The sequence below is a fragment of the Camelus dromedarius genome, chromosome 23 (assembly GCF_036321535.1).
Source record: "Camelus dromedarius isolate mCamDro1 chromosome 23, mCamDro1.pat, whole genome shotgun sequence".
Taxonomy (NCBI): domain Eukaryota; kingdom Metazoa; phylum Chordata; class Mammalia; order Artiodactyla; family Camelidae; genus Camelus; species Camelus dromedarius.
In genome coordinates, this window is record NC_087458.1 from 25,986,353 (window position 1) to 26,013,725 (window position 27,373).

The following is a 27,373-nucleotide window of genomic DNA, read 5'->3' on the forward strand; positions in this document are numbered from 1 at the left end:
GAACAGTAGTTGCTAGGAACTGGGGCTGGGCTGGGGCAAGAGGATTGACTATAAATGGGCTTGAGGGAACTTGGAGAGTGAACGAAATATTCTGTATCTTGATTGTGATGGTGATTAGCTGACTACATACCTTTGTTAAAACACACAGAACTGTATATCTAAAAAGGATGGATTTTACTCTAAGTAAATTATATCTCAGTAAACCTGACTTCCAAAGAGATCAGAGCCCTTAGAGTTTATTTTTCAGTTGTGGTAAAACATACATAGCATGGCATTTACCATCTTACCCATATGTAAGTATACAGTTCTGTGTCATTAAGTGCATCCACATTGCTGTGCCACCGTCACCCCCATCCACCCACGTAACTCCTCATCTTGTAAAGCTGAAGCGCTGTACCCATTAATCACTAACTCCCGGTTCCCGCCTTCCCCGAGCCCCTGCCAACTACAGTTCTTACTTCCCGTTTCCATGAATTTCACTACTGGAGGTTCCTCCAATAAGTGGAATCACAACATTTGTGCTTCCGTGACTGCAGCGCAACGTCTTCAGAATTCATCTGTGTTGTAGCATGTGCTAGGCTCTCCTTTCTTGTAAGGCTGAGTAATCCTCAGACTATCAGATAAATAGAATCACTTAGTATGTTGCCTTTTGACGCTTGCTTCTCGCGTTTAACAGAATGCTTTCGAGATTCATCCCTGTCGTTGCATGTGCCGAGAGTTCCTTCCTTTTTACTGGCTGCCTGGAATTCAGTTGTAAGAGGGTATCGCAATTTGTTTATTCACCGTCTGAGGGACAGTTGTGATGTTTCCAGGCTGGGGCAGTGGTGAGTCTAGCTGTGACAAGTAACTTCATTGCGGGCTTACAGAGCAAGTGGATGTTTAACTCTAAGCAGCCGCCAAACTGTTTTCCAAGAGGACCGTGCAACCCCCTCATCAATATACAGGAGTTCCAGTTGCTCCACATCGTTACCAGCATTTGGTATTGTCAGGCTGTTCAATATTCCGTTTCATGTTTTGTTTTAGCCTCCTAGTAGGTGTGCAGTAATGACTACTGCGGTTTTAATTGGCATTTTCCTAGTAATTAATGATGGTGCGTCTTTTCCTGTGCTTATTTGCCATCTGTATCTCTCTTTGGTGAGGAGTCTAATTCACTTCTTTTGACCATTTTTTAATTGGGTTGTTTCTTTTCTTCTTATTTAGTTGTGAGTGATTTTTAAATTTTTTTTTTTTACTGTCATGAAAAATGCTTCAGTGAACAACATCATAGTAAAACTTTGCCCTCAGTTTGGAGCGTGTGCTTAAAATAATTTCCTAAAACTACTGGATTACACAGAGAGTGAGCGTTTTCAATGTCCTCACATACACTTTGTTCAGTAGCTTTTTACTGTCTTTCAAATGGTGGCAATTTGATAGGCAGAACAGGCTCTCGTGTTGTTTTAATTTGAATTTCTTTGTAGTTCTTTGGAACTTTTTCATACAATCATTAAACACTATGTGTGTCTTCTTTGGTAACTTGTCCCCGGCCCTGCTGTTCTCGATGCTAGACTGGCGACATTTCTCATGGTCTGTCTTTGATTATAGAGGATGTGAAGCTCGGTGCCAGGGATGGTGGTTTACAGTAATTTCACTTTCCATAAAATATTAACCAATCTCAGCCTGGCTTCTTTCATGCTCAGAGGCCACGAGCCAATTTGCATAGCTGGCGAGGTAAAAATAACTTCGGAGCTGAAAAGGAAGTTCATTGCCGTCGAGTTAAATTTGGACCCTGGGTGTCAAGCACTTGTACAGGGGACAGCAGTCCTTTCGTCTCGACTCCGTTATTAATGGGCACACTCCATTGTTCTTTAGAAATAGAAGACGGTGCTCTCTTCAGTTCCCTTCCTGAGAAAATGCCCATGCCACTTAGTTCTGCTGGGAGACAACCTCGATTCCTCTAACAACTCAGCATTTTATTTATTCACAGCGGAACTGCAGTTAAAACAACCTACTTTGTGCTTACATACACCATCCCATGGATTTGGGTAACACATAAAGCATTCCTGTATAGAAGCACAGTTCTTTTGAATTATTAAAATTGCTTATATTTTATTGTCTTCCAGGTAGGTGGCATGGGATGTGATATGACTCAGAAGTACTGGAATGAACTTTGGTTTAATGAGTCTAAAAAGTAAAAAGCATTTTGTTTTCTCTGACAGATCGCAGTAGTTCACTTGTGTTCTCTACAGACAAGTGATGTTTTAGAACAACTTCATAGCTGCCTCTTGGTCATGCACTATGACTGTAGGTCTGTCTTCTATGCGAATATGGGAACTTATCTGGATTTTTTTTTTAATCATTGTCATCCTAGAAGACAGAAGGCCTATTCCTGTCATGCAAATCAATCTCTCAGGCTTTGTAGGTAGAACTGGGAAAGTGGAACAATGGACAGATATATATTTTTAAATAAAACTTATGGATCCATGATTTGTCTGAAAGAGTCATTGATTTGAGAATATTTTATAAACTCAGACAGATTCTTTGAGCCATATATTTCCCAGACACTCCCCCTAAAAGGCTCCTTACCCCAGTGCGCTGTAAGAAAGTAGAGTTTTACTACTTAAGCTTTCCTTTCCTCCTACTTTGAAGGACCCCTTCAGGCAGCCCTCCGCCCAGTGCCCACCTGCGCTCATCAACACTTGACACCCTGGGGGGGGGCCTTTGACTCTTTCCATGATCATGAATGTAATTTTTCAGTCTTTCTGAAGCTGAAGAGGAAACAGCGCTTCAGTATCTTAGAAATTAAGCCACTTGCTAAGGTGACATCAAGCAGAAAGCTTGTACATCCTCTAATTGGTTTATTGGCTCCCTACCAGGGGCATGTTTCTGAGTTTTTCCTTGTTTTTCATGTATCTTACCTAGCTTTTGTCTGACCTTGCCAGTTACATCAGCCTCTTCACTTTGGTTTCTTATGCAGATGGTATTGTCTGGACAGAACAGGTGAGTGGGTTACTGTGAGTGACACACATCAAACTTGAACTAGTTTAAGCAGGGAGGGGCTTTTCAAGGAAGGGCTGTCTTACAGGACCACCAAGTTGCAGAAATGTCAGGAAGCAGTCAGGCCTCAGGAACTGTAGGATCAGGGTGCTCTCTCCAGCAGAATTCCTTTTTTCCTTCACTCCTCTTACCTCCGTGGGATCAGCTTTATTCTTCTTTCTCCCTGCAGCCAGCTTTGTTCTGTGAGAGAAAACACGGGCAATGACAGCTTTTTATCTTATGGCTTATATTTTATTTTATACCTGCTTTGGAAGAGTTTGACCAAACTGTGGTCCAAGTCTAAACATCCCAGGGAGCTCCCTGGCCCTGAACCTGTGAACCGGCCAGCAATGTCACATAAGAACGTTGTAGTTTTTGAAAAGAACTGTAGGGTTAGTGTGGTGGTGTTGGAGGCAAGGGAGGTATTGGCTGTACAAACCACAGGCGGCCACTTGGCAAGGGCAGTGCTGAGTTATACTGCTGGGGAAAAGGGTCTGTACTCTGGTATTGGAGTTCGTTAGCGCATTCTTCTGCCGAGGCTGTTATTAGAGGCTTGGCCCCCAAGTGGGTAATTAGCTAGGTTCTGTTCCTCAGCTGGGCTCTCTCCCTGGCTAGCCATCTCACAAATGCTTGTTCCTGGTCCTGAGGGAGACCTGGTGAGAGAAAGTGTGTGGGTGGTAGATCAACAGAAATCCCTCAGCACTACTAGCAAAACAACTCAAAGAACATGTATTTATGTTAGCGAGTTCTTATAATGTGGGATTTCCCTCTCCAGCAATTCTCCTCCTTTGCCAACTCTCCGAAGCACAGTTTTGGTAACATTCATATGATGCTGCGATCGCAGGACACCGTAAGGCTCTGCAGAGAGGCAGCTCTGTGGTCGTCCAAGAGAAGGGCATTTGTCAAGTAGATGTGCCTTTGGGATGTATTTTGAGCTATTAGCCATTATCTTTCGTAGCTATGGAAAAGACTCCAAATTTGGAAACTAAATTTCTGAGTTTAAGTCTCAGTTTGACCAGGTACCTTGGTCTAGCCAGTTTCTCTCTGTGAGCCGTAATTCTCAAACTTAGAAGATGGGGGATAATGGTATCGTTATGGAACAGGGCTGTGTGTGCTGAGAAGTAACCATGAGGGAGGTTTCTTTGTTGTTGTCATCATCAGCTGGTCAGGACAGTCAGAGTTTCTACCCATCGCTTGGCATCTCTCCTTGCTGTGTCTGAGTGGATAATCAGGGACTTTCTCATAAAAAAGAAAGAAACCCAAGACCATTGGTAGGAACTTAACCTTTGTTTCCACTTCACTGAGGTTAAGCAAATAACACCCTCCCTTGTACATTTCTGTGTTCTTCACCTTGCATCATTTGGGGAAACTTTTCTTTTGATTTAAGGCTTCTTTCAGAGACAAAGAGGGGTTAAGCTCTATGTATCCCCTAGGAGATGCTTAAAGATGAAAGCAGAAGGGAATTTTCATCGATGCTGGAGGTCACTCAAAATTACGACTTGTGGCTGGGGGGACATCCTGGCAACCTCTTCATTTCTGCTTGAACGGGGCTGTGTGTACTTCTCCTGGAGTGATAGGAACTGGTTGTGAATCAGGCATTGCCTTTGGTCAGCCTGTTGCTCAGCTTGAAGGAATTACTGTCTGAGGGGCTCTCCTACAGCAGGGTTCCCAACCAGGGGTGCCCTCAGAGAACATTTGTCAGTGTCTAGAGACGTGCTTAGTTGTCATAACCTGAGGAAGGAGGATGGAGGAGGGGATGCTGTTGGCATCTAGTGGTGGAGGCCAGGGATGCTGCCCAGCCTCGTACAGTGCCCAGCACAGCCCCCTACATCTTCTGGTCTCAAATGTCCATACAACTTCCTCTCCTTGCTGTGACGCGGTTTGATTATTGACCTTTCTTTGAGGAAGAAAAGAGAGAATTTTTAGGCTATGATTTTTCTGCTCATCAAAAGGCATATTTTGGGACTCCTTCATATCCACTAAAAATCCTATGAAACTTAATTAGGAACCCCTTTTCAAAATCCAGAAAAGGTTGCCTTCTCTTTATTAAATACACAACAACTTGTTCCCTTCTGAAAACAGGTCTTCTCTATTGGAAAGGGGCAACTTGAGCCTGCCCTCCTTCCCATCCTCCTTAAGGAATATTAGGGCTTCCTGGCTATTATTGATTATCTGTGGACTTAGAAGAAAGTCCATGCTCCCCTTGGCCATAAATTTACTCCAACCCAAGCCAAAACACAGAGCAAACAAACAAAAACAACCAACCAAAAAAAAAACCAAAAAACCAGAAACAAATGGGCTGCCTCAGGATGGTTTTGAAGTCAGCATGTGTGTAAGATCGCCCATTCCCGAGGGCAGCAAGATGCTCTTGCTGCTTCAGGTGCTAGAAAAGGGGAAGGGTCTCTCCTCGAGCCCTGTGTCTTTTTCCAGGTCTTGGAAAAGCACAAAACCTTTCAAGGCAGATTGTTTTATTGGTCTGGGGAAACACCAAGACTGGTGTTATTCAAGCAGCAATTCCTGTTGGTCCATCTTGTCCTCCTTAGAACAGTCTCCTTAGAAGGAGCGTGTGTTTTGGCTGCTCTGTACATCTGGGTTTTTCAAGCTGTGGACCAACCCCATTAGAGGGTCAAGAAAGCAATTTAGTTGATTGCAGCCAGTATTATACAAAAGGAAGAAAGGGAGAATTGAAGATAAAATATGAATGTATTACACACAGAAAGAGTATTATTTTATGAAGCATTATACAATTATCTATGCAGACGACCCCAGCTTATGATGTAAATCATATTTCCCAGTGTAGGCAATGATCAAAAAAGATGTGAAAAGCCTTGCTTCATATGCTTCTACTTTTGTTCTAAGAACACGGGTCAGTTGGCGCCCCACAGCGTATTGTCCCTCGCACTCCAAGGTGTAAGCGTCATTACTTGCCCACTCCTAAGCCAGTCACTACTTAGGACAGTTTGCTCAGACTAATGTGGGTGCACCCTCTAGGGCTGGAGAGGGGCCCAGGTTGGCACGACCATGGAGTATCTCTGTTACATGGGAGGACAACCGTGAGGGAGGCACGCCGCAGCTGCTGCCCCGGGAGGAGCCCGTGGGGCTAGGAGGTGGCATGCATGCAGGTACGGGGACCACGGCAGACACCAGTTACAGCAGCTGGGGCGGGGGCGGGGGAGAAGGTAAAAGACCAGCCGTTAAATCGGAGACGTCCGCTGGAGCTCAGAGTGGCGGCGTGGGAACCCTGATGCCCCATCGCTAACTGTAAGCCTGGAGCTTTTGAGCGCTGCCAGACTTGGTGCAAACCTCTAACATAGCCTGTAAAGTCTTCTTTGACGTTTTTCCAGTCTCTGCAGCCTCTCCACTCTCCTTTCTTCCCTGGATCAGTAGGTTCCAACCACAAGACCCCTTGTTTGAGTTTTCCAAGTATGCCAATCTCCTCTTCTGCCCTTGCGCCTTCCACGCATGCCTTTTCCTGCATGTGTGTACGTGTAGGTACTGGGGCAGTCGTCACCTGCTGGTCCTGAGGGTGACTGGTGACACGTCTGTGGGGGTTGGCCATTTGTGGCCTTGGGATGAAGGAGACTCAAGTTCACTCTCTTGTTTGGGGACCAAACTGTGACCTTGGTGTTTTTAGCAATGCACTGAAATAAGGAACAGTGGAGCTGCCTGGGACCAAGAAGGCATTGCCTGGCGTGATGGCAGAGTGAGAGATGGTTGGCTTTGATCTCACGAGAGAACTGACTTTAATACCTGGTCTTGTCATTTATTAGCAATTTAACTTTTTTCTGAGCCTCAAATTCCTCCTCTCTGAAATGGAGACAATAGTAATATCAGGAGTTTTTGGAGGATTTAATGAGATAACATGTTGGAAGATGCTAGAAGGTGGTAAACACGGGAGTTGTCACTGCAGGGTTTCCCATTCTCACGGCACTTTGTAAGCACCTCTGTTATGACACTCTTCGTGGTGAGTTGTGATCATTCCATTTCTGTGTCTGTCTCCTTCTACTGGACTGAGGCCCAGGCCTTTTCTTACTGTTCACTTTTCCCAGGCCTCCTGCCCAGGGCCTGCTCCAGACAAGACTCAGACGTGTGCCGAACTGGGTGCTCTTTAGTACTTGGGGTTTGCTGGGAGGCATCTTTGAATTTTGAGTCTTCCTCCTTCCCCGCCCTCACTGAAGACTGGGCAGATCCTGTCCTGTGGGATCTGCTTGCGAGCAGGAGTCGTAGCAGTCCGTTGGAAGATTCATAAAATCGTAAAATGCTCCAGTGCACTCCTGGGTGCTCAGACAGGCACGTGTTTGAGTGGCATATCAGCTGTGCTATCCTGATCTTTTCATTGACAAATTCTAGGGTTTCTGCGGGGTTTCCGTCCATATGATCTCTGCTGCAACACGTTTATTACTTCCATCAGTGCAGTTCCATCTGTCAAGCATTTACTGAGCACGTTGTACATGCCAGACCCTGGGCGAGGTGTGGGCACTTCTAGATGAGGAAGATAGTATCCCCAGTTGAGGTGTTCCAGGTCTTATCAGGGAGAGAGGTGAGAAAACAGAGACTTTCTCTAGGATATGGTATGGGCAGCGATGGCAGTGGGCATAGCGTTTTATAGGTGCTCAGAACAGGGCCCTTTTTCTTAATTATCTTTCCCCCCTAAGAATCCCATTGCTCCTGTTTCTAACAGGTGGATGGGGGAGTCGAATTGTAATTCCTGCCTGCAAGGATGAGTTGAACACTGGCAGACACCCAAGGGCCAGTGTGCATCAGTCAGAGGCCCAGCTGACAGCCCTCCTGCACTGGATGAAAGAAACAGTTCCGGGGGCTGCAGGTGCAGGGCCCTGCCTGAAGTGTGTGGGGCTCAGAGGACCTGGGGAGAGGGGTTCGGCCGAGGCTGCACCTGGCGGAAAGGGCACGGACATTTCTCGTGGCTGGCTTTGCCCAGCCCCGGTGCCAGATTTCTGCTGCTTTCTTTGGAGTGAGCTTTACTTTTCTTCCCTCCCCCGTGTGACTGTTCCTGTTTCTCTGCCGTTGGCTTCTCCGTCAGCCTTCCTTTCTTATTTCCCTCCTTGCTTTCATCTCCATGTTTCCTGTCACTGCTCCCTCCCCATCCTCTCCTTCTCCTCCTCCACCCCCTTTTCTTTCTCCCTACACTTGTACCTTCCTGCCTTTTAATGTGGTCCTGGGGCTCCCACCTCCGTGTTCTGAAGTGTACCTGGTTCATTTCAGGGTTGGGGAGGAGATTGTCATTTTCAACGGCCCTTTTTATGACGTGAAAGTGCATCTCGTGTGTATCTGGGTATCCTAGGAAACAGAGCTCTGGTTTCTGAACAGGACAAGTGTCTATCCACTGTGTTTGTAAGACAGTGAACCAGAGAGAAAGCAGCCTCCCCTGTGCCCTCAGAAGACTCAGGGTACTGGCTCCTTCCCCTGTTACAGGAGCAGGGGAGCAATGACCCCGTGTCCCTGGGGTTCTGATTCTCTGTCAATACACCCGTCCTTGAAGCTTCTCTTTCTCTCCTCTTTATTTTTTTCTATTTCTGTCCTGTTTTGTGGTCCTATTTTCCATGTTTCTCCTTGCTCTCTCTTCTCTTCAGTTTTCCCCTACTCCTTAGAAATTATATCACTCCCCTCCCAAATTTCTCTCTTTGACCTCGGAAGATAGAGTCAAAAACAGTGTCAGAGACTCCGTTCTCCTCCAGTCCCTCCTTTTCAGATGAGCATATGGAAGTGTAGCTTGGGAGAGACCGAGGAGACTTGGAAAGCTTGCATAGCTCCTGAAATTCTTTATGAGAGAAGGGTTTCTTTCTGGTTCTTATTTTGAGGTCGGACCAACATTGAATTATAGACTCCGAAAGTTGAAAGAAATCTCTATTGATCATTTAAATAACTTTCAACCCAGTGTTGGAACCCTCTTTACTTCCTAAAAGAGAGTTCTTCTGTCTGTGCTTGGACACTTATATTGTCAGGAAGTCACTACCACATAAAGCAGTCTACCTGGTTGTTGGCCAGCAATCTTCGTTTCAGAGTGACTTCTCAAGACGGGAATGTTCTGGACCTGTGTAATTTGTGCCTACTGATCCCATACCTGCCTGCTGGAGACAATACAGCATAAACCTCTCATTCAAGTTTTTGTTCACACATTGAAGGCACTCTAAGTTACCTTCCTCCATCCTTGAAATATTTCAGAGAGGTTCCACTAAAAATAATTAAATGAAGTAAACCATTCTTGTCACCCTTTGACTATATAGAAAATTCAGTTTTCTGAATGACTCATTCCCCAGTAGTTCCATAGAGCTGAAATTGTCCTGGAGGTTGAAAGGAAGAAAAAGTGCTATCCTACAGGAAGGCAGCTAAAATTAGAGCTGTAAAACCAATATTATTGATGTTTGTGTTAGACATAATATCTGTTTTGCACATTATAGTTTACAGAACACTCTTAATGTTCAATACCATGTCATTTTGTTTCTGTAAGTAGGCTGTGGTACTTCCCCAGTTTGTACATGAAAGCAGTGAAGCCCACAGAGGTTGACTTGCCTCAAGGCACCCAATTCTCAAGTGCACGAATCGGGACCGAAACCCAATTCTTCTGACTCTCAGTCTTCTGCTGTGTCTCTCATAAGTACTTAAGTGTCTTTGTCTCTCCAAAGTACCTGCAATGTCATGGGATTATATGAAATAAATTGTCTCCTCAAGACAAGGTATTTGGTGTACATGATCTAATAGGATTGTTATGGATTTTGGGTGTATGTGTATGTGTTTCTGGATATGGCTGTAGAAGTGGAAACCAAATCCCGGTCATGCAGTGACTTGGGGAGATTATAAAAATACTGTATGGGGACCAGTGAAGTTATTCCCTGATTATAAGCATCAGTGTGATTGATTTGTTTGGTTAAAAATTCTAAGTGTCAAGATAGAGAAGAGTCAATTACTCCTGTACTGCAGTTAACTCAGAGAGATTTCCTGAAGGAGATAAGAGGCAGGGGAATCTTAAGAAAACTTTGAAATTAAAAAAAAAAAAATGCGAGGGCCTTGGTAGGTTGGAAAGGAGGGAAGGAGGTTGGCAAGGGGCAGAGAGCAGAGTAGGGGATGTGGTTTAGGGGAAGGAATAAGACAAATGCTGGGGACCTTGTGTTTTACTGATGATTTGGAACTAGGATTCCAACGTGATGACACGTCTTCCTCCTTTGCAAAGTGAAACCCAGATGTGGCTAAATTTAATTCCACTCGGAACCACTGGTGATTCACCCGAGCTCAGGTGCGCCCACACACAGCTGGCATCAGCTCTGTGCGCTTTCCAGGCTGATCATCTTTAACCCAGCTTCCCCCATGAACAGGGGGAGAAAGCCAGACTGCGGTAACCTTGACCCTTCTGTATCTCCATCTGCAGCATCCTGGCCACTGCGGGAACCCACTTCAACACACATGTGGACCTGAGGACCCTCCGGGCCGTGCGTGTCCTGAGGCCCCTGAAGCTCGTGTCAGGGATTCCTAGTGAGCACCTGCCTTTCTTCTTTCTCCTCTGCTAATAGCTTTACTGATGTGTCCTCAACCGGATCCAGGGTCTAAGAGAATTTGGGATCAACATGAAATAATCTCTTTTGGGAGGAAGCCCCTGCACTAATAAATAGAGGAGATGCAGCAATCTGGCATCCCATTTCATTTTCAAATTTAGCAGATTTTCTCCCCCAGATTTTAAAGTTAATGAAAGATCTTCAGAGAAAGTTTGGAAAGTAAAGGGAACAATACAAAATGAAAGTGAAGAGCGCCCCTTACCCTGTCACTCAGAAATAACTTTGGTCAACATTTTAGCATTTTTTTTGGGTAATTTGGATGCTTTATAAATCATATTATATAATATTATCATATTGTATTTCTATTAAAAATACAGACGTGAACTTGATTAAGAAGTTTATAATCTCAAGTGCAACAATCATCAATGTTTACGATGCTTGGTATTTTTAGATAGTTAACTGTCTAAATCCTCACAACTCCCTGTATGTAGGTTATTAAATCACAAATATAGTAAAGTGGCAGGGAAGGAATTCCAAATGTGGTCTTCTAAGTCCGGTATCCTTATCACCATTAGCATATTTTTTATTCATTTTTTTCTACTGTGCATTTTCATGTAGTTGGGATATATTTGCTTTTGGATTTCACCATAAGCATTTGATTTTCCTGACATTAAAAATTCTTCAAAAAATATGATCTTAGAATCTGTATTATAGTCTGTCTTGTATGGGTCATAACTTATGTAGTCTTTTTCTATGCTTCTGTTCATTTAAGTTATTTCTTGGTTTTTTCCTACCTAGAAATAGTGCTGCAACAGACATCTTTTTACTAAATATTATTCAAATCTCTGATCCTTTTTTAGGCTAGAAGTATAATTTCTGCCTGAAAGGCTGTAGTGTTTTATGAATAGTGGTTGTACTAATTGTGCTCCCCCAGCAGTGGGTGGGAGAGCTGGATTGGAGCCAGAGTGGTGGGGAAGATGAACTTTGTCCTAAAGGGACATGCCCTTTAGGAAAGAAGCCCATTCTAATAGGTTTCATCTTTGAGAGGAATCCGGAAGACAATGTGGGTGAAATAAATGAGGGAGGGGTAATGGGCATGTAAGTGATCAGGAAACGGTGAAGAGGAGGAAGGGACTGGTCCCTAGGGGAACAGGTGATGGCGGTCTTTGCCTTGTCCTGGTTATCCCTTTATGAATTGTCTTTATCATCTCAGGACCAGTGGTGTTTTTCCCTCACAGACCTGCCCTTCTCATTGGAAAGGGTGCCCTGAGCCTGCTGTACCCGGTGGTGCTCAGCGAGGGCTCCGGGGGTCACTCTCTTTCTTTTCCTCCCAGGCTTGCAGATTGTGTTGAAGTCCATCATGAAGGCCATGGTGCCCCTTCTGCAGATCGGCCTTCTGCTCTTCTTTGCCATCCTGATGTTCGCAATCATTGGCTTGGAGTTCTACAGTGGGAAGTTGCACCGAGCATGCTTCATGAACAATTCAGGTAGGGTCGCTGTTTCCTGACCTCTGCTTCTTCCCTTCCTTTCTCCTCTGGTCACTGGGGTAATTTCAGGGCATTTGGAGGCTGGTTGGAGAAGTGTGTCCTATCCCAACCCTAGAATTAGAATCAGAAACTTCCTAGTCAGCAGCACAACCAGCCCAGACGAAAGATCCCCCTTGGGCACTGATACTGCAAAGCAAAAACCTCTTAGGTTTACAGTCAGAGGATTTCAAATAGAAGGTCTCAGCTCCCCCATCCCACAGTACATGGCTATCAGAAGGCATGTAGGAAACTATCTAACTGAAGAATTACCCTTTGTACCATGGCCTCTTTGGCACACAGCCAGGGAGACCCAAGGGTCCAGAGTCAGACTAGGGGCCATCCAGATCTTGGAGACATTTCCCCTCCATGCTCCAGCTCTGACCTCCCCCTCTCGGCTGTGACGCCCCACGCAATGTGGGAGAACTGAGGGAGCCCTGAGCTTGGCTTGGCAGGGTACCTGGGAGATGAGTGGTACACAGGCCCCACATTCTTGTCTCTCTGTATCCTATGTGTTCTTTTCACGTTGAGTAGAGTGCCCTGGGAGGACAGGGCTTGGGGGGAGGTTGAAGGAGCCCAATGAGGTACCATGTTTTTATGAAAAGAATCTTCAAAGGACACCTTCCACATTGGATTTTTATTTTTTACTTTTGTCTCATTCAAGACCAGGAATTTAGGCCATAAGGACAAGGAGTTAAGACCCACAGAAGGGACTGTTGTTTAAAATCGTCCCCAAAGAACTCAGAAAGATCTCAGGGTCTATCCTGGAATCTGAAGTTAGAGAATCAGTGAGATTCTGCCTTGTCAGTTCCTGTGGTACTCAGGAGAAAGTAGAAGATTTGGCCTGCAGAAAGTAGAGATGGGGACATGTGGAGAGGCTCCATTGTGAGAGGAGTTTGGGATATGTTGGGTTGAACACATGGTATGTGAGGAGTTGGAGCCTGAGACAAAGAAGGACAGACCTTTCTGTGGGAAATAGAATTTGTGTGCTTGTGGCTTCCTGGGATCCTTTCCAGCCTGCGCTAAACATCACGTGGTTTATTCCCCCACCCTCCAAATGTGTCTGTAGGTATTCTAGAAGGATTTGACCCCCCTCACCCATGCGGCGTGCAGGGCTGCCCAGCTGGTTATGAATGCAGGGACTGGATCGGCCCCAACGATGGGATCACCCAGTTCGATAACATCCTTTTTGCCGTGCTGACTGTCTTCCAGTGCATCACCATGGAAGGGTGGACCACTGTGCTGTACAACGTGAGTAGGGCTGGCGAGGGGCAGGGGCAGGAGGGAAGGGTCGTGGGATGCGGTCTGGCGTTGTTTTGGGCTGGTTAGTCTCGGGAAGGGAAGGCTAGGATGTGTGTGTGTGTGTGTGTGTGCGCGTGCGCGCGCGCACAGACTCAAGAGTGGTAAGGCTTAGAAGTTCATATCACTCTGGTTTTTGGCCTCTTGTTAAGTATACAGCTTCTTAATATGGTTAGGAAGTTGCATGCCTTATTTGCCGGGTGAACAATGCTAGTTAAATCAGATCGACTCAGCACTTAGAGAGTATGTTCTGCTACTAGTTCACCCTGGTGGTGGGATTCAGTGAGGGGAACCAAGAGGCATAGGTTTCTTGGTTGCTGTCTTCAAAGAGCTTATCATTGGCCTGGGAAGATATTACAGTAGTTCTCAACCCTGGCCACACATTAGAATCAGCTGGGAGCTTTAAAAATTTACACCACCTGGGCACAACTCCAGACAAATTAAGTAGGAATCGCTGGGGGTAAAGGCTTGTCATTGATTTTTTTTTTTAAAGCTTCCCAGCTGATTTGAATATGTAGCCACTGTCAAGAACCAGTGCATGACATGCACACGAGAAACATGCTTAATTGTAAGACTCGCTAGGAATGCTTGTGAAAAATTCTGATTCGCAGGCCCTTTCTGTAGAGGCGTTGATTTCGTGCGGCTTTGATGCATTGGTGAGCTGTAATTTTTTACATATGCCTCTGGTGATTCGTATGATCAGGCACATTTGGAAGGTTCTGAGTTGGTGCACAAGGCAAGGCTGTCTGACTGTCAGGGATGTTAGGGGACCCCTGCATGGGGACAGAAGTCAGACAGGGTGACCACTGAGGTGTTTCCCACCTCCCAGAGTCTGATCTTAACAAGTCATAAAAGTCGTGGTCCAGAGTCTAAGTTCTAAAATGACAGGACAGGGAGGTGTGTGGTTTGATGCGTAGGAGACCTAGGTGGGCAAAGCAATTTGGCAGGTTGTCTTTGTCTAATAGGTGCTTACAAAGGTCTGTTCCCTTCTGGGCAGCCCACCCCGAGGCAGATACCTTTGGGCTTATTATCCCCCTTACTGGCACTCCCACAGCCTGCTTTTACCCGATGGTGGCTTGGGTTTCCTTTTGGCTTGATTCCATCTGGATCAGTGTGTTGGGTGGGACACAGGGTGGCTTAAAAAATGCCTCCTTTGGAAGGACTTCTGGACATAATCTGTACTGGAGGGGTAGGAAATGCTGTCTCTGGAGACACTCAACCAGATTGTCATCCCCGAAGAGCCAGGGTTTGCGTAAGGCATGGGCAGTTGCTAGTAAACGTCCATCACTGACTTGGACCTATTCCCATGCAGCTGGAGCTTTGCAGCAAAGACCTAGAGGCCGTTACGCCAAAGCTCTTCAGGGCAGTGATGAAGTCCCATAGACCAGCTTATGCTCAGCAAGCCCAGGAGTTGTGTGTGACCTAGAAAAACCTTGAGGACACTCTGGGATTCTCACCGGTTGTGGGGGTGGCAGGAAGGAGGGAAGGGAGGCAAGGTTGCTGAGCCCAGTCGCTCCTCATTTGAGATGTGAAAGTTGTCTTGAGGCTGTGTCACTCAGGTTAGCCGGGCACCTCTGGGAATTAGAGCACCGGCCCCACAGTGGCTGGTGTCATTTGTGGGGCTTTGGGAGTGATGTATTTCAATTATATGTGAAGACTCACCTAAGTGATGTGATAAATGCAATGAAAGCCTGAAAGGAGAAGTGTTGCATTTGAAGATACAGGCGAGATCTGTTGGTCCTCTGGAGCCAAGGCTCAGACCTACTGAGATAAGCAGGAATCGCTCATCCCTTGCATTGGTTCCTTTGTTCCTTCCTTCATTCTTTCTGTTCAGTGCTGAACACTGTGCTAGGCACTATGGGAATGGGGAGCAAAAAAGTTCCTTGATCCCTGCTCTCCTGGTGCTTCTTCAAATTCCGGTCACTTTCTGGTTATCTATCCAACATGAGTGGGGAGGGGGGAGTCACGCAGAGACTGTGAACTTGCTCTCTCTAGGTTTGTTCTACCAAGGCAGCAGGGGGAAGAGGTCACTCTGCAGGTCCTCTGAAAACTTTCGTTGCATGGACTCCCAGGGCCACAGACTCACAGTAACTCTGACTGTGAAGCTGATCAGTCACTGAACTTGAGTTTCCCGAAGGCCCCCTACTGCCTACCCCTGTGGCTGGAACCAGGGTTGAGGGACCTCACTGAGCTGTAGGGCTGGTTTCCAAAAAGTGGATGGCTGCTCGTGGGGCAGAATGAACTCATGTCCACTTTGAAATGACATCACTTTCCAAAGCCTTGGATCTTGGGAGAGAGTGTGGAGCCAGGAGTCCATGGGCAGTGGTGAGAGTCACAGTTAGGCGAATAACTACCCCTTAATTCAGGAGAAGTTGGATGAAAAGAGGCATCCAAGTTTCAGCCAGTGGAACAGGGACAAAGTCTGGCTCCATCGGAAGAGAAAGAGCCAGCAAAGCCCAGGCTTCAGTTGAGGGACTGGGGTGTGACATGTGGCCCAGGCAGAGCTCTCTTAACGGAGCTGGACATACATACATCCAGGAGTGAGGCTCGTCTGCTACTGGAGGAAGGTTCAGAGCAGTGGACTCTTCATACTGGTGGGCACAGGGTTTTCAGTATATAGTGGAGTCACATCATACCAACTTTTGTTAACAAAACAAAATTTAACTGAGTGAATTTTCAAGATGTTACTGACTTTATTCAACCATTTGTGACTTGGGTAGCAGCCTGTCTAGCAGCTGGAAAGGAGCTTGGAGGAGCTGTACAAAATGAAAGGCAGAAGGGCGCAGGACCAGCAGGTTACACTAGTCAAAAGCGGATTGGCTGTGGCCAGGTCACTTTGCTTTAGGGCGTGGCGGGCTTTGGTCGGGCAGGTGACCTCACTGGTGCTGACCAGGCAGTTCCTATTCTCGGCTTTAAGATCCCATTTGTGGGAGAGGCCAACACTGTAATTAAGTTTTGGTCTGGTGACATGGGGCTTAGTATAAGTGACTCTGTTCTGGGCCTGTTGTCTTGTTTTTAATACTTTTAATTTACCCAAATTCAGCCATTCACCTTGAACAGGAAAGAGGATCTGGGAGAAGGAAAGTAACAATTTAAATAGTACAGACTGATTCAGCTGCCTCTCCGCTCCCGCGTGCGCCCACTGCAAGTGTGAGATGAGAGATCGTGGCTGACAAATGGCGGATTCTGGTATCCCATGTCAGCAATACCTGAGTATTTCTTTTTCTGCTTGTAATTTTAACTCAAGATTCTGTAATGGCAACATTTTACATATGTATTAGAATGGGTTGCCCACCATTGAATTAACTACGAACAACTAGTCACTCTAAGTACGTCCACATATACGTATCTTTGTACCTAAAGAAAAATTACCCATGTGCCTTTATTACCACCACTGCTAATAAGATGCGCAGGTAACTGATTTCCCTTTCTACCCCTCATTCTGGGTAGGCCCAATCCACCCAGCTGCTGTATTTCCTCACAAAGGCCACAAAGAAAAGGGAAGTCCCCGTTTCCCAGTCCAATGCCTCTTCTATTCAATGGTCGCAACAAATAGGTAAGATTTATTGGCGCCAGTTACGCCCAAATGATCAGGAGAACCTTCAGGTTGACTCTACACAGAAGCTCTCTCACACATGCAGACTCAGTTTAACCTTTTTCTGTGTGACTTTAATGCTTCCCTGGCATTTGCATCCCTTGTCTGCTGCACAGACTCTTCCTGAAAGCATCCTGTGACCTTGCATTGCTCCGCCATTGATTACTAGGAACTTGATATGCATGTAGCTTCTCTCATTATCATGCAAGATTGTAAGGGGTGGGGGCTCCCATTGTCAGGGCAACCTGGAGTCCGTCCTGCAGGCTCAATTTAGTCTCTCCCCAAATTTCAGCTCTGCTTGGTCACACTCCAGCTGTGTCTTGGCTTCCCTCCCTCTGCTGGTAGAAAGAGGCAGAGCAGTCTGCAGTCCTGCTGGCTGTTCTTCCTGTTAGGACTATCTCTGCAGAAGTCTCTCAATGTGCAGACTCTCCCTTATTCTTACTAGTTTGATTTGTTTTCTTTCTCCTCATCTGGATAGGCGTTCCTTCTCCAGTACAGTACCTTCTCCCTCCGATCAGTGCTGTTCACTCTGCAGGTGTTACTGTGGTTCCGGTGTCAATTTCTAACCTTCTTCACCTGGGCTAGACATGGCTCTGAGCTCTGACTTTCTCCTGATTCTGGTCTGAGTCTTCTCTGCTGTCATTCTGGGTTTGTGTTATCTGCTGTTTGCAGTATCGGGACTAGTACACAGATAGCAGGGGTTCCGAGTCCCTGTCTGCAGTTACTCAGATCTCTGCTTTTCAAGTCCAGTATTTTGGACCTGTGTGTCTGTTTCATCCGTATTTTGCATCGAGCTATCTCTTGCTTGGTGTCGATAAGTCATGCAGGTGCGGAAATTTCTCGAAGGCGTGCTGCTTCTCCAGCTTTGCGGGTACCTCGGTTGCATCGATTATGACTGCCTTGGTGCTCTGTGCTGCTGTGGTGGAGAGATTTTTATACGTTTTCCTGGCTTTGGGCAAGAAGAGGCAGCTTGTGGTCTGGATGCTTTCTGAGAGTCTTCCTCACTCATCAGAGGTCCCTTGGTGTATAGTGGTGCCTATAGCTTCTTCTAAGTTGCCTCCTCCCAGCTACACATAGTTAATATTTGCTGAGTGGTTAACAGCTCTTCAGTTTTTGCCTCGTTGACATTTTGCTTATGTGTATTATGCATAAGCATGTTGAAAGTATAACGCCATTTCCCAGGGTTGGTGGAAGACTGCCATCTCCAGCTTCCGGAAGTTTCTCTGACTCTATGGTATCTACAGAGAACGCATTTGGTGCTGAGTTCCACAAGACTAAAGGATGTGTCTGCTCATCTCTGCTCAGTCTTCCTCACCGCCGCCTCCGCATGCCCTGGGAACAGAACATCCTCAAGACTCATTTGACAAATAGGGGGCAGGAACCTACCACCATCTTCTGGTGTTAGAGCAAGAAGATGTACCAGCTGACCTCGACTAAGCTATTAAGCTGGTCAAATCTGTAGACTTCTATAACCAGGATCACCCATGCTCTGGAATAAGCTGTTTTTTCCCCACGTCCCTGTCTGCACAACCCTGTGGCCATGTCCTTGCAGGAGTCTGGGACCCTGTGATAGAGATAGGACCCCTGGAATCTGATTGTGTTCACCTGTGACTTGTCTAATACACAGAGGACTTGATAAGTAGATCCTGGAAGTTAGTCTGCTCCCTTCCCATGAAGACTAAGAGGTGATGTTGATTGGGAAGAGGATAAAGAATGGGATTTGGACATGAATGGAGAATTTGTGATGCTTGTTTTATATGGTGGTGGAAGGAGAGAGCCAGATAGATGAATTCAGGGTAGAAGCCCAGGCTGGAGACAGAAACTTGGGAGTTTTCTGTGTGTCGATGGCATTTAAAGCCCTCAGGCTGGATAAGCCATCACGGAAGGGAGTGTCTAACTATAGAGAAGTGGTGCCAGAGCTGAGCTCCAGTGTCCCAAGCTGTTGGTGAGTTAGGGAGTTATCAGCGAGAAGACTGAGGAGGAGCGGTAGAGAGGAAAGATAAAAATTGGGGAGCGTGGTGTCCTGGAAGCCAAGTGAAGACAGTGCTTCAGGAAAGAGGAAGTAGAGGTGATCGCCCGAGTCGGGTGCTCCCTCTGGTTTAGTAAGTAAGATAAGGACTAAGAATTAATCATCAGAGGCCAGGAGCAGTTTGAGTGGATCCGGAGGGGCGAAAGCTGGATTGGGGAAGGTTTGAGAGAGGATTGGACACAGCCAGACAGACCCTTGTGTTGAGTTTTGTTTGGTCGGGAAAGCAGAGAAAATGGGGCAGGTGGAAGAAATGCCATTCGTTTGCTAATGAGGATGAACCATTCAAGATAAAAATCATTGCTGATGAAGGAGAGAGAGAGGACAGTTGGCAGAGCAACTTTGTAAAGCAGGTGAGGGGGTACTGGGCTCCTGGCCATGAGAGCGCAGGTGGAAGGCTGGGCTCGGACGCCAGCGTCACGGTGCATCCAAGGTTCCAGGAGGGAAGGCTGCAGAGGCTGGACGTGGGTCATCCTGGTGACGGAAGCTTGTGGAAATTCTCCGATTGCCTCTTTTCTCAATGAAATCAGAAGTAGGGTCATCAGCAGGAGGTGGCAGGAAGGAAGTGTTGGAAGTTTGAGGGAAACCGTGAACAGTTTTCCAGGAGAGTGAGGGAGTAAGTGGAGCGGGGATCTGAGCATTTAAGACCCCGGTGGGGTCAGCGGTGCTGAGGTTCAGGTGAGACCAGTGAATGTGCTGTTTTCCTCCGGTCACACTCAGCCACTGAGGTTCAGGCTGGAAGTAGGTGGAGTGTTGGCTTTTAACCAGAGTACTTTTGCCAGGTGAGTTCAGTCAAATGAAGGTTAAGAGAATGACCTTAGCAGAGGGATGGAATTTGAGCTGGAGAGGGAGGAAAGAGGTGGGAGAGAGACTGTCAAAAGGGAGTAGAGGAAATGGATTCTAGGCCCTTTGTCAAATGTTCTCTTGAATCCCCTGGACAGATTCAGTCTGTGGAATAAGTTGAGAAACGTGTGTCATTGCATGGAGGAAGTAGGAAGTGAATTTTGAAACCAAATGTTCTGATTTCTAATTTGGTGCTCGAACTGCCCCCAGCAGAGGAGAGTGAGTGAGTGAGGGGTGTGGGTGCCCATGTGCAGAGTAAGCTGTCACTAGAAGGAAGGGGTGGCACACCTCCCGTACCCTCCCAGACTTCACGCCTGGGCGCCTGGCCCCGCTTCAGCCCAATTCACAGTGTTGACTTGGGAAACATTTGGGGACTGGAACCCCCCTGGCCTGCCCACCTTCCTTGCTAGCATTCTGCTCTGTCATCTCGTTTGCCTCCTTGGAGCATCTCTTTTTTAAAACACACAGACGTTGGTAGCTTCTGCTGCTGCCTTTGGCCGCATGTTCTCTGTGTTTGTCACTTGTCCTCTCTCTACACCCTGCAGAGCCTTCCTCCTGCGCCCTGACTGCTGGGCCAGAGCCCGGGGTCTGCAGTTTCCACTCGCTGGCTCCCTCCATGGGAAAAAATGTGCTTTTCTTTCTTTCTCAGCAGCCCCCCCACACACACATTCTTACCCAGAGCTGCTTCCTCCTTGAAATGATTCCTACTCTTTCATATCCATTTTGATCTCTTAATAATTTGTCAAACCCAAGATGTCACCATGTTTGGGGCTGATTCCAGATATGCTAAGTTTGCCTCCTGATCAGGCGCCTGAATTTCACACCCCACACCAGGCCAGTCTCCAGGTCTTTTGTCTGTGCAGAGCCATCAGGCTGGCGCTGCGCCCCTCGCCTCCCTTTCAGCCCCCTCTAATACACAGTTTGCTTTCTGATCCCTGGCCAGAGCCCTCGGCTGTGATCCTGCTGTTCTGAGGCAGTGCCAGCCTTAGGACTCAGGGGCAGGAGTCAACTGGGGGTGATGTGTGGGTGACTCAGGGGCTATTTCAGGTACTTTCCACTGGGTCACTCTGGAGGCCAAAATCTTATGGAACCGCGGCCAGACAGGGATGGCCCCAGGCCAGCCTCTGGCACCACTGGGCAAGCCATAAAAGTCTCTCTTCATTTTTCCCTCAGTTTCCCACTCACTGGAAAAGTAGTTATTGAGTCGTTTCTTTCAGTGCCCCTCAGTGTGGTCCATCCTAGAATCATCTGGGGGCAGTTAGTATAATTACAAACTCCTGGGCTCCACCTGGATCTAATGAACCAGCAGCTACAGAGGTAGGAGGGAGGAATCTGTATTTTTAAACAAGTTCCCTCTTGGTTCGGAGGCCACAGTGAAGTCTGAGAGGGACTGATGCATAGGACGGTAATAAGCAGGCCTGGGGAGGGTGAGGTGGGCTGCAGAGTGGGCGGGTACTGAAGGGAAAGCCTTCAGCCTGTCTCCTCCACTACGTGGATTTCCACGAGGTAATACTGTACTCAGCATGTGTCTGATATAAAGTGATTGACACACAGTGGGCTCTCAGGAAAGAGGGCCAGAACCGTTGGTGTTTCCATCCTCCCCAGGGCACTTTGCTGGCTGCCTCCCTCTCTCCCCTGCCTGCTGGGTCTCCCTCTCCCTCCCCCATCCCTAGGCCACTGCCCTTTGCCCTGAATCAGGGACTTGTCAGCTGAGATCCATAGATGGACTTCAGTGGCTTCTACAGAACTGTCAGATTTTGTTTTTAAAATGTATCTTTTGACTATCATGCTTCCTTGAATCTAAGCTACGTACATTGATTAGAAGATCTACTAAAAATTTAATAACACCATTTCAAGGGGGGGAAAACCCTACTACATTCTGTATGTTACATAGTCCTATAGTCTGAGTTCTAAAACCTTCCTCTGTGAAGAAAGGTTTATCTTAGAATTGAGGAAGAAGAAAATTACCCCAAAACCCCCCTACTTTATAAAGTCACACATAATCGATGTGTCTTAGACCACATTTTCACGCTTGGAGACTACCTGTGGCCAGGCTGGCTTAATTCCTTTATGTGCAGATCTTGGTTTAAAGCTTCCTTTGCTGTCTCTGTGTTCATTTGGACTCTGTGTAAGTGTGCTATTGATCAGAAGGCTTGTGGTTCTGTGTTAGTCTTTTTAAAAAATTCAGGCCTGAGCTTGTTTGCTCACAGAAAGTGATGTAAGTGAGCACATCATTACTTTTCTGTATGATTCAGGATTTTCTCACTACCGTGAAACTGAAACAAAATACAGAAATAAATTGGATGCCAGAGCTGATTCAAGACTGGAACAGTCATCTCGAACCCTAGCTTCAGATTCTTCCCCCAAACCACCTCATGTTTTGAGTGATTGATTCTACATTAAATACGTGTTTTGTACTATAAATACCTATTTGTATTAGATAGAGAAAACATTACATTTATGCCAAAGGTTCCTTTCTGTAAGTCTTCCTGAATTGATGTTCTGACGACAATCCTGTTTGAAACAGCGATTTCTGATATAGAGGTGGTGTAACAGTGGTTAGGATCCCAGTCCCACCTTTAGTACCTGTGGGACTTGGGCAATTTGGTTAACCTCTGTGCTGCATTGTCCTTATCTGCGATGTGAGGATAATTATGGCACACCCCTACCCCCTCTGTCACCACAGAGTTGTAGTAAGAATTAAATAGATAACTCGAATAAAGCCCTTGGCATGAGCCTCGCACCCAGGCAGCACTAATGGTGGTGTATAATTATTTAGAACATTTTGTGAAAACCACTCACATAAAGGCAACAAGCAGAGCATCTCCTCCCACTGCCCACTCACTGTGCAGACCTGCGCCTCTCCGACTGCTCCCTTCCTGCCTCTCAGCCTCTCCACTTTGTACCTTTCACGTGCGTCTTTGCCAATCTTGCACCCATGTTCTTTGTATTAGTCGTTCCTCTAAACTTTGGCCACCTCCTCCACAGAGCCTTCTGTGACCATCCCTAAAAACTCAAAGGAATGGAATACTATTCTGCCATAAAAAAGAATAAAATAATGCTATTTGCAGCAACATGGGTGGGCATGAGATTGTCATTCTAAGTGAGGTAAGCCAGAAAGATAAAGAAAAATACCGTATGCTATCACTCATATGTGGAATCTAAGGGAAAAAAGAAGGCCACTATAAACTCATCTACAAAACAGAAACAGATTCTCAGACTTAGTAAACAATCTTATGGTTACCGGGGAAAGGGGGTGGGAGGGGATAAATTTGGGAGTTTGATATTTACAAATGTTATCCACTATATGTAAAAATAGATTTTAAAATTTCTTTTGTATAGCACAGGGAACTATGCCCAATATCTTGTAATAACCTTTAATGGAAGAAAAATATGAAAACAAATATATGTGTGTGTATACAAGACGGGAACATTGTGCCCTACACCAGAAATTGACACATTGTAATTGACTGTACTTCAATTTTAAAAAGCAAAAAAAAAAAAAAAAAAAAAAGAGAAAACTCAAAGGAGAAGAGAGCTTTCCTCTGAGTCCTTTGCCCCAGACCTAATTGTCAGTAACATTCATTTGGTGCTTTTTACCAGATTCCCCTATTATGAGTTGTCTTTTAGGTGCCTCTGTCCCTTTTCTCTTTTGAAACACTGTTCTGTCTTCTGGCATCAACCACAGTTCCCTAGACATGGTTAAGTATTCAGGAAGTATCCAACGATGGACTGATTTCACAGAGTGGCTCTGTGAACCTACCAGGGGTGCCGTGGCTTCCAGACTGCCCAGCAGTCCGCATGTGCAGTGCAGGGTCTGTGTTTAGAGGCAGGAGCTGCTATCGGGAGGGAAACCACTAATGCTTGACAGCGGGCTGTCACTGCAGTCTGCTTCTCCTGCCGCACTCCAGATCAGCACCCTGCTCCCTTCTCCTGTGACAGGTAGAAGCACGCACACACACAAGACCAACTAGAGAAAAAGCAGGGGGGCCGTAATTTATTGGAGTGTTTACACAGGGTTTGTGCGTAATTAGTAGTTTATTTCTGTGACACAGTTGGCCTTCCTGGCTAGGAACCTGGCTCTGAAATGCTCTTAAAGAGACCCGGACCTAAGAGATGGCAATCTGAGAGAAGGGCAGGGTTTGGGAACAGAAGGAAGAGATGAAACGTGCCCTGCTTTCTGTGATGAAACGTGACCAAGAACAGCCCCTAAATTGAAGACTCTCTACACACACACATACACACACAGACACACACACACACACACAAAAACACACAGTTTCTGGGATCACTTATTGCTGCTGAATCCATCTTTTACAAGCTCCATTTTTTACCTTTGTGAACATCAGCTTGGGACTCGATGCTTACTCTGAGGATAGGGGAGCAGCCACTGGACTCCCTCCTGCCACCAGCCCCATGTTTGCAGGCAAAACACTCATGTCTTTTTGTAGGTGTCAGATGAATAAACAAGTGTGGGTTCATCTTCTTGTTAGTGACACGGGGCTAGTACCACCTGCTGTTCCTAATCTCAGAAGAGTCTTGTATCGGTTACATGAGATAAAACATAGGAACGTGCTTTGAAAACACCCTCATTCCTTGCTTTGTGAGTGCTCCTGTTAGGATACTTATAAACTTATAAGTGTACTTATAAACTCGGTTTTGCTAAGTGAGCAGTTTTTTTTTGTTGTTGTTTGTTTTGTTTTGTTTTTGCTTATTCAAAGAGAGTATCCATTTACTGCATAGGCACATAAGGGGCACATAAGGCGAATTCTCATGTTTCCTGATCCTTAGCATCTATTTGCTGTACATCTCTAGTCTGTATACTAGGTGCTCTCATGGCCGGTGTTTTTGCTTAGAAATATAGTGTTATTTATATTATTTCCATATTAAAAACATACCTGTGTTTGATGCAAAAATGGCTTCTGAATACCTTTTAAGTGTTCATCCTAGTTTTTACTAACTTGCATTACCTCTGAATAATTGACATTACAGCTGCTGCTAAATTCTCATACCCTCTAGGACTTCCTGCACTTCGCGTTAGGTCAGACCCACCATTTATCTATAGCAGTGTTCCTGAATGGGCCGGGACTCGGCCCGTGAGGAGGTTTGTACCAGTCTGACATAATGAGAAAATAACAGCAAGTCAGTTTTTTTGTGACACTAAATTTATTCGACTTGAAATTGAATTTTAAAAGTTAATGTCTTTTCTTGGCAGAAGAAAAAGTTAACATCCCTCTTGCAAGCCCGTATTCTTTTGTGTTTGTTTTGTGAAAGTTCTCTGATCTGTGAAAGCTGGGGAGAAAAAAAACAAAACTATGGCAATACAGATTTTATCTACATAATAGGTTAACCTATTAATATAATTACATGGATATAAATAATCGTGCATGTACAATACTGCTGATCAGCAGCTTGGCACTTGAGTTTTCTTTTCTGTTCTGGTGACATTGAGCCATTTACGTTAATTTTAACAGGAATTAGTAGTTGCTCACATCACCAGAGAACGAGTATTTTAGAAAACCAGTTAGGCCAGGAATACCATAAGGAAGAGGTACTAATAAACATTGGGTTGTACTCGGAAGATCTGGGTTCGAGTTCAGGGTTTTTTTTTTTCTTTCAAGCCCCTCCTCCCCCACAGCATAATCTTAGGCAAGTCACGTGACCTCAGAAAGACTCATTTGCCTCTTGTGTTCCATTGGAACACTTAGGTCCTATTATGGTTGTGAGAATTAAATAAGAATATATGTGTGAAAGTGCTTTGTGCACTGAGATAGGCTTTATAAATTTAAGGTATTATTAAAATAGTTTAAGGTTATGAACAGTGATGTTCGGAGGCTTTCTATTATTGAGTTTCACAATGCAGATTTTTCACATGTCATCTTTAACTGTGTTTTGACAAATATGGTCAGTGGGGTCCCGTAGAAGCAAGGCAGGATATACAAAATATTGTGAGGATTTTTCTCTTTCCTTTGTGCACAAAACATCATAATACCATGACCTTTTCCAACTGTTTCCTTGATGATGTAAAACAGAGCCACCACTCCCTGAATAATTTGTATAAAAACAGCAGATGAAGTGAAAAAGGAAGGGAATTTGGGAGTGTGAGTCCTTCCCTGGGGGAACCCTTGCCTTGATCTGAATGACTGGGGTGTGCCGCCATCCCCCTTGCTGGGGGGCTGCTGGTTACAGCTGTGCTGTTGAATCAGAGCGGCTGCTCTTCATGATTTAGAAGGAAAAGCAGGACCCAAAGGGAAGCAGGTGATACACACATATATATGTATATTCCTTTTTGTATTCTTTTTTATTATATGTATAATTGAACCACTATGCTGTACACCAGAAACTAACACAACATTGTAAACTGACTATACTTCGCTTAAAAAAAAAAAGGGGGGCAGCAGGCACGTGGACACACAGGTGATCACGGCACTCCCTCCTCACTGCCGGTCGTGATCACATTTGAGTTCTTGGCGGCGCACGTCCCCCAGACCCAGGTGGGGCTTGGGTTGCTGGCCATGCTGGTGCGTCTCTGTCTCAGCCTCCCTTTCTCCCAGAGTTTCCAATCGGGGCTCTCTCTCTTCACCCTCCTCACCTGCTCCAGATGGCAGATTTCTCTTCCTTAGTGGGTTGCCTCTGAGTGGCACGACACAGCCCCTCAGGGGAGCATGTCACCTGAGCAAGTTGGGAAGGAAGAGCAGAGAGGCCCCCAGGGCTAACTAAGTCCCAGGACCACGCTCCCCAAAGAGTGGGTGGCACTCCAGCCCCCTGGGACAACTGATTCCGTGGCCTCGTCCAGCCAGCCGTCTCGGTGTACCCTCGAGGACTCACTCTCCCCAGGAACACGAACCCTGCCTGTCATCCCGCGCTACTAGAAGCAGCCGTGACTATCAGCACGCCAAGCCTGGGGAAGGTTACCTCCCAGAGTAAATTGCCCATCGTTAGTCTGTGTGCGTGTGTGTGACAGTGAGAGGGAGGGCGCGTGCCTCTCTTTTGTACCCGAGTTATTTATTGCATTTGTCTTGACAATTTCCACGTTGAGCTAAACAGGCTGCAAAGTAAGTTATTTAAGCTCGATCTCGGGTGTCTTCAGCAAGTGGGGAAGTGGGCGGCGAGAGGGAGAAAGATGGGAGATTGGGTCAGGGAGATTCAGAGAGAGGGGCCAAGAGAAACACGCTGTGGCTTTGTCCCTCGGTTCAGCTGGGTACAGCCTGGGTGTGCTGCGGCTGGTCTCCCAGGAGCCCCTCTGCTGGAGGGTCTTAGAGGGCCTTCTCTGCTCAGGCATTTGAGAAGCAGCCTCCCCAAGTGAATGTATCTTGATTTACAGTTTATGAATGAAAAGACTAAGGCGTGGCCTGCAGATTGCCGGAAGTCTGCAGTGAGCTACCCCACCTGGAAAAGTCACTCCCCACCTCTTTGCCCACCTGACATGATCACATCCCTCCCTTATGTGCCCTGGCCTTGAGCAGCCTCACCGAGGCAAGACAGGTAAGGGAGAGTGTCCTGGGGTCATATTATAGTCGTTGAACCACATGAGGATTTCAGGGGTCTCGTCTGCACAGAGCAGTGT

At 46.2% G+C, this 27,373-nt stretch overlaps 1 protein-coding gene across 5 annotated transcripts in view; it reads left to right on the forward strand.

Moving 5' to 3' along the window:
* CACNA1E (calcium voltage-gated channel subunit alpha1 E) overlaps positions 1-27,373 on the forward strand; it is a 439,633-nt gene that overhangs the window by 231,160 nt on the left and 181,100 nt on the right. For all 5 annotated transcript variants that reach the window (XM_064478060.1, XM_064478056.1, XM_064478059.1 and 2 more), the window contains 3 exons: positions 10,397-10,500; positions 11,855-12,007; positions 13,113-13,294. In XM_064478060.1, coding sequence (XP_064334130.1) covers positions 10,397-10,500; positions 11,855-12,007; positions 13,113-13,294 — 439 coding nt within the window. The remainder of the gene's footprint in view (positions 1-10,396; positions 10,501-11,854; positions 12,008-13,112; positions 13,295-27,373) is intronic.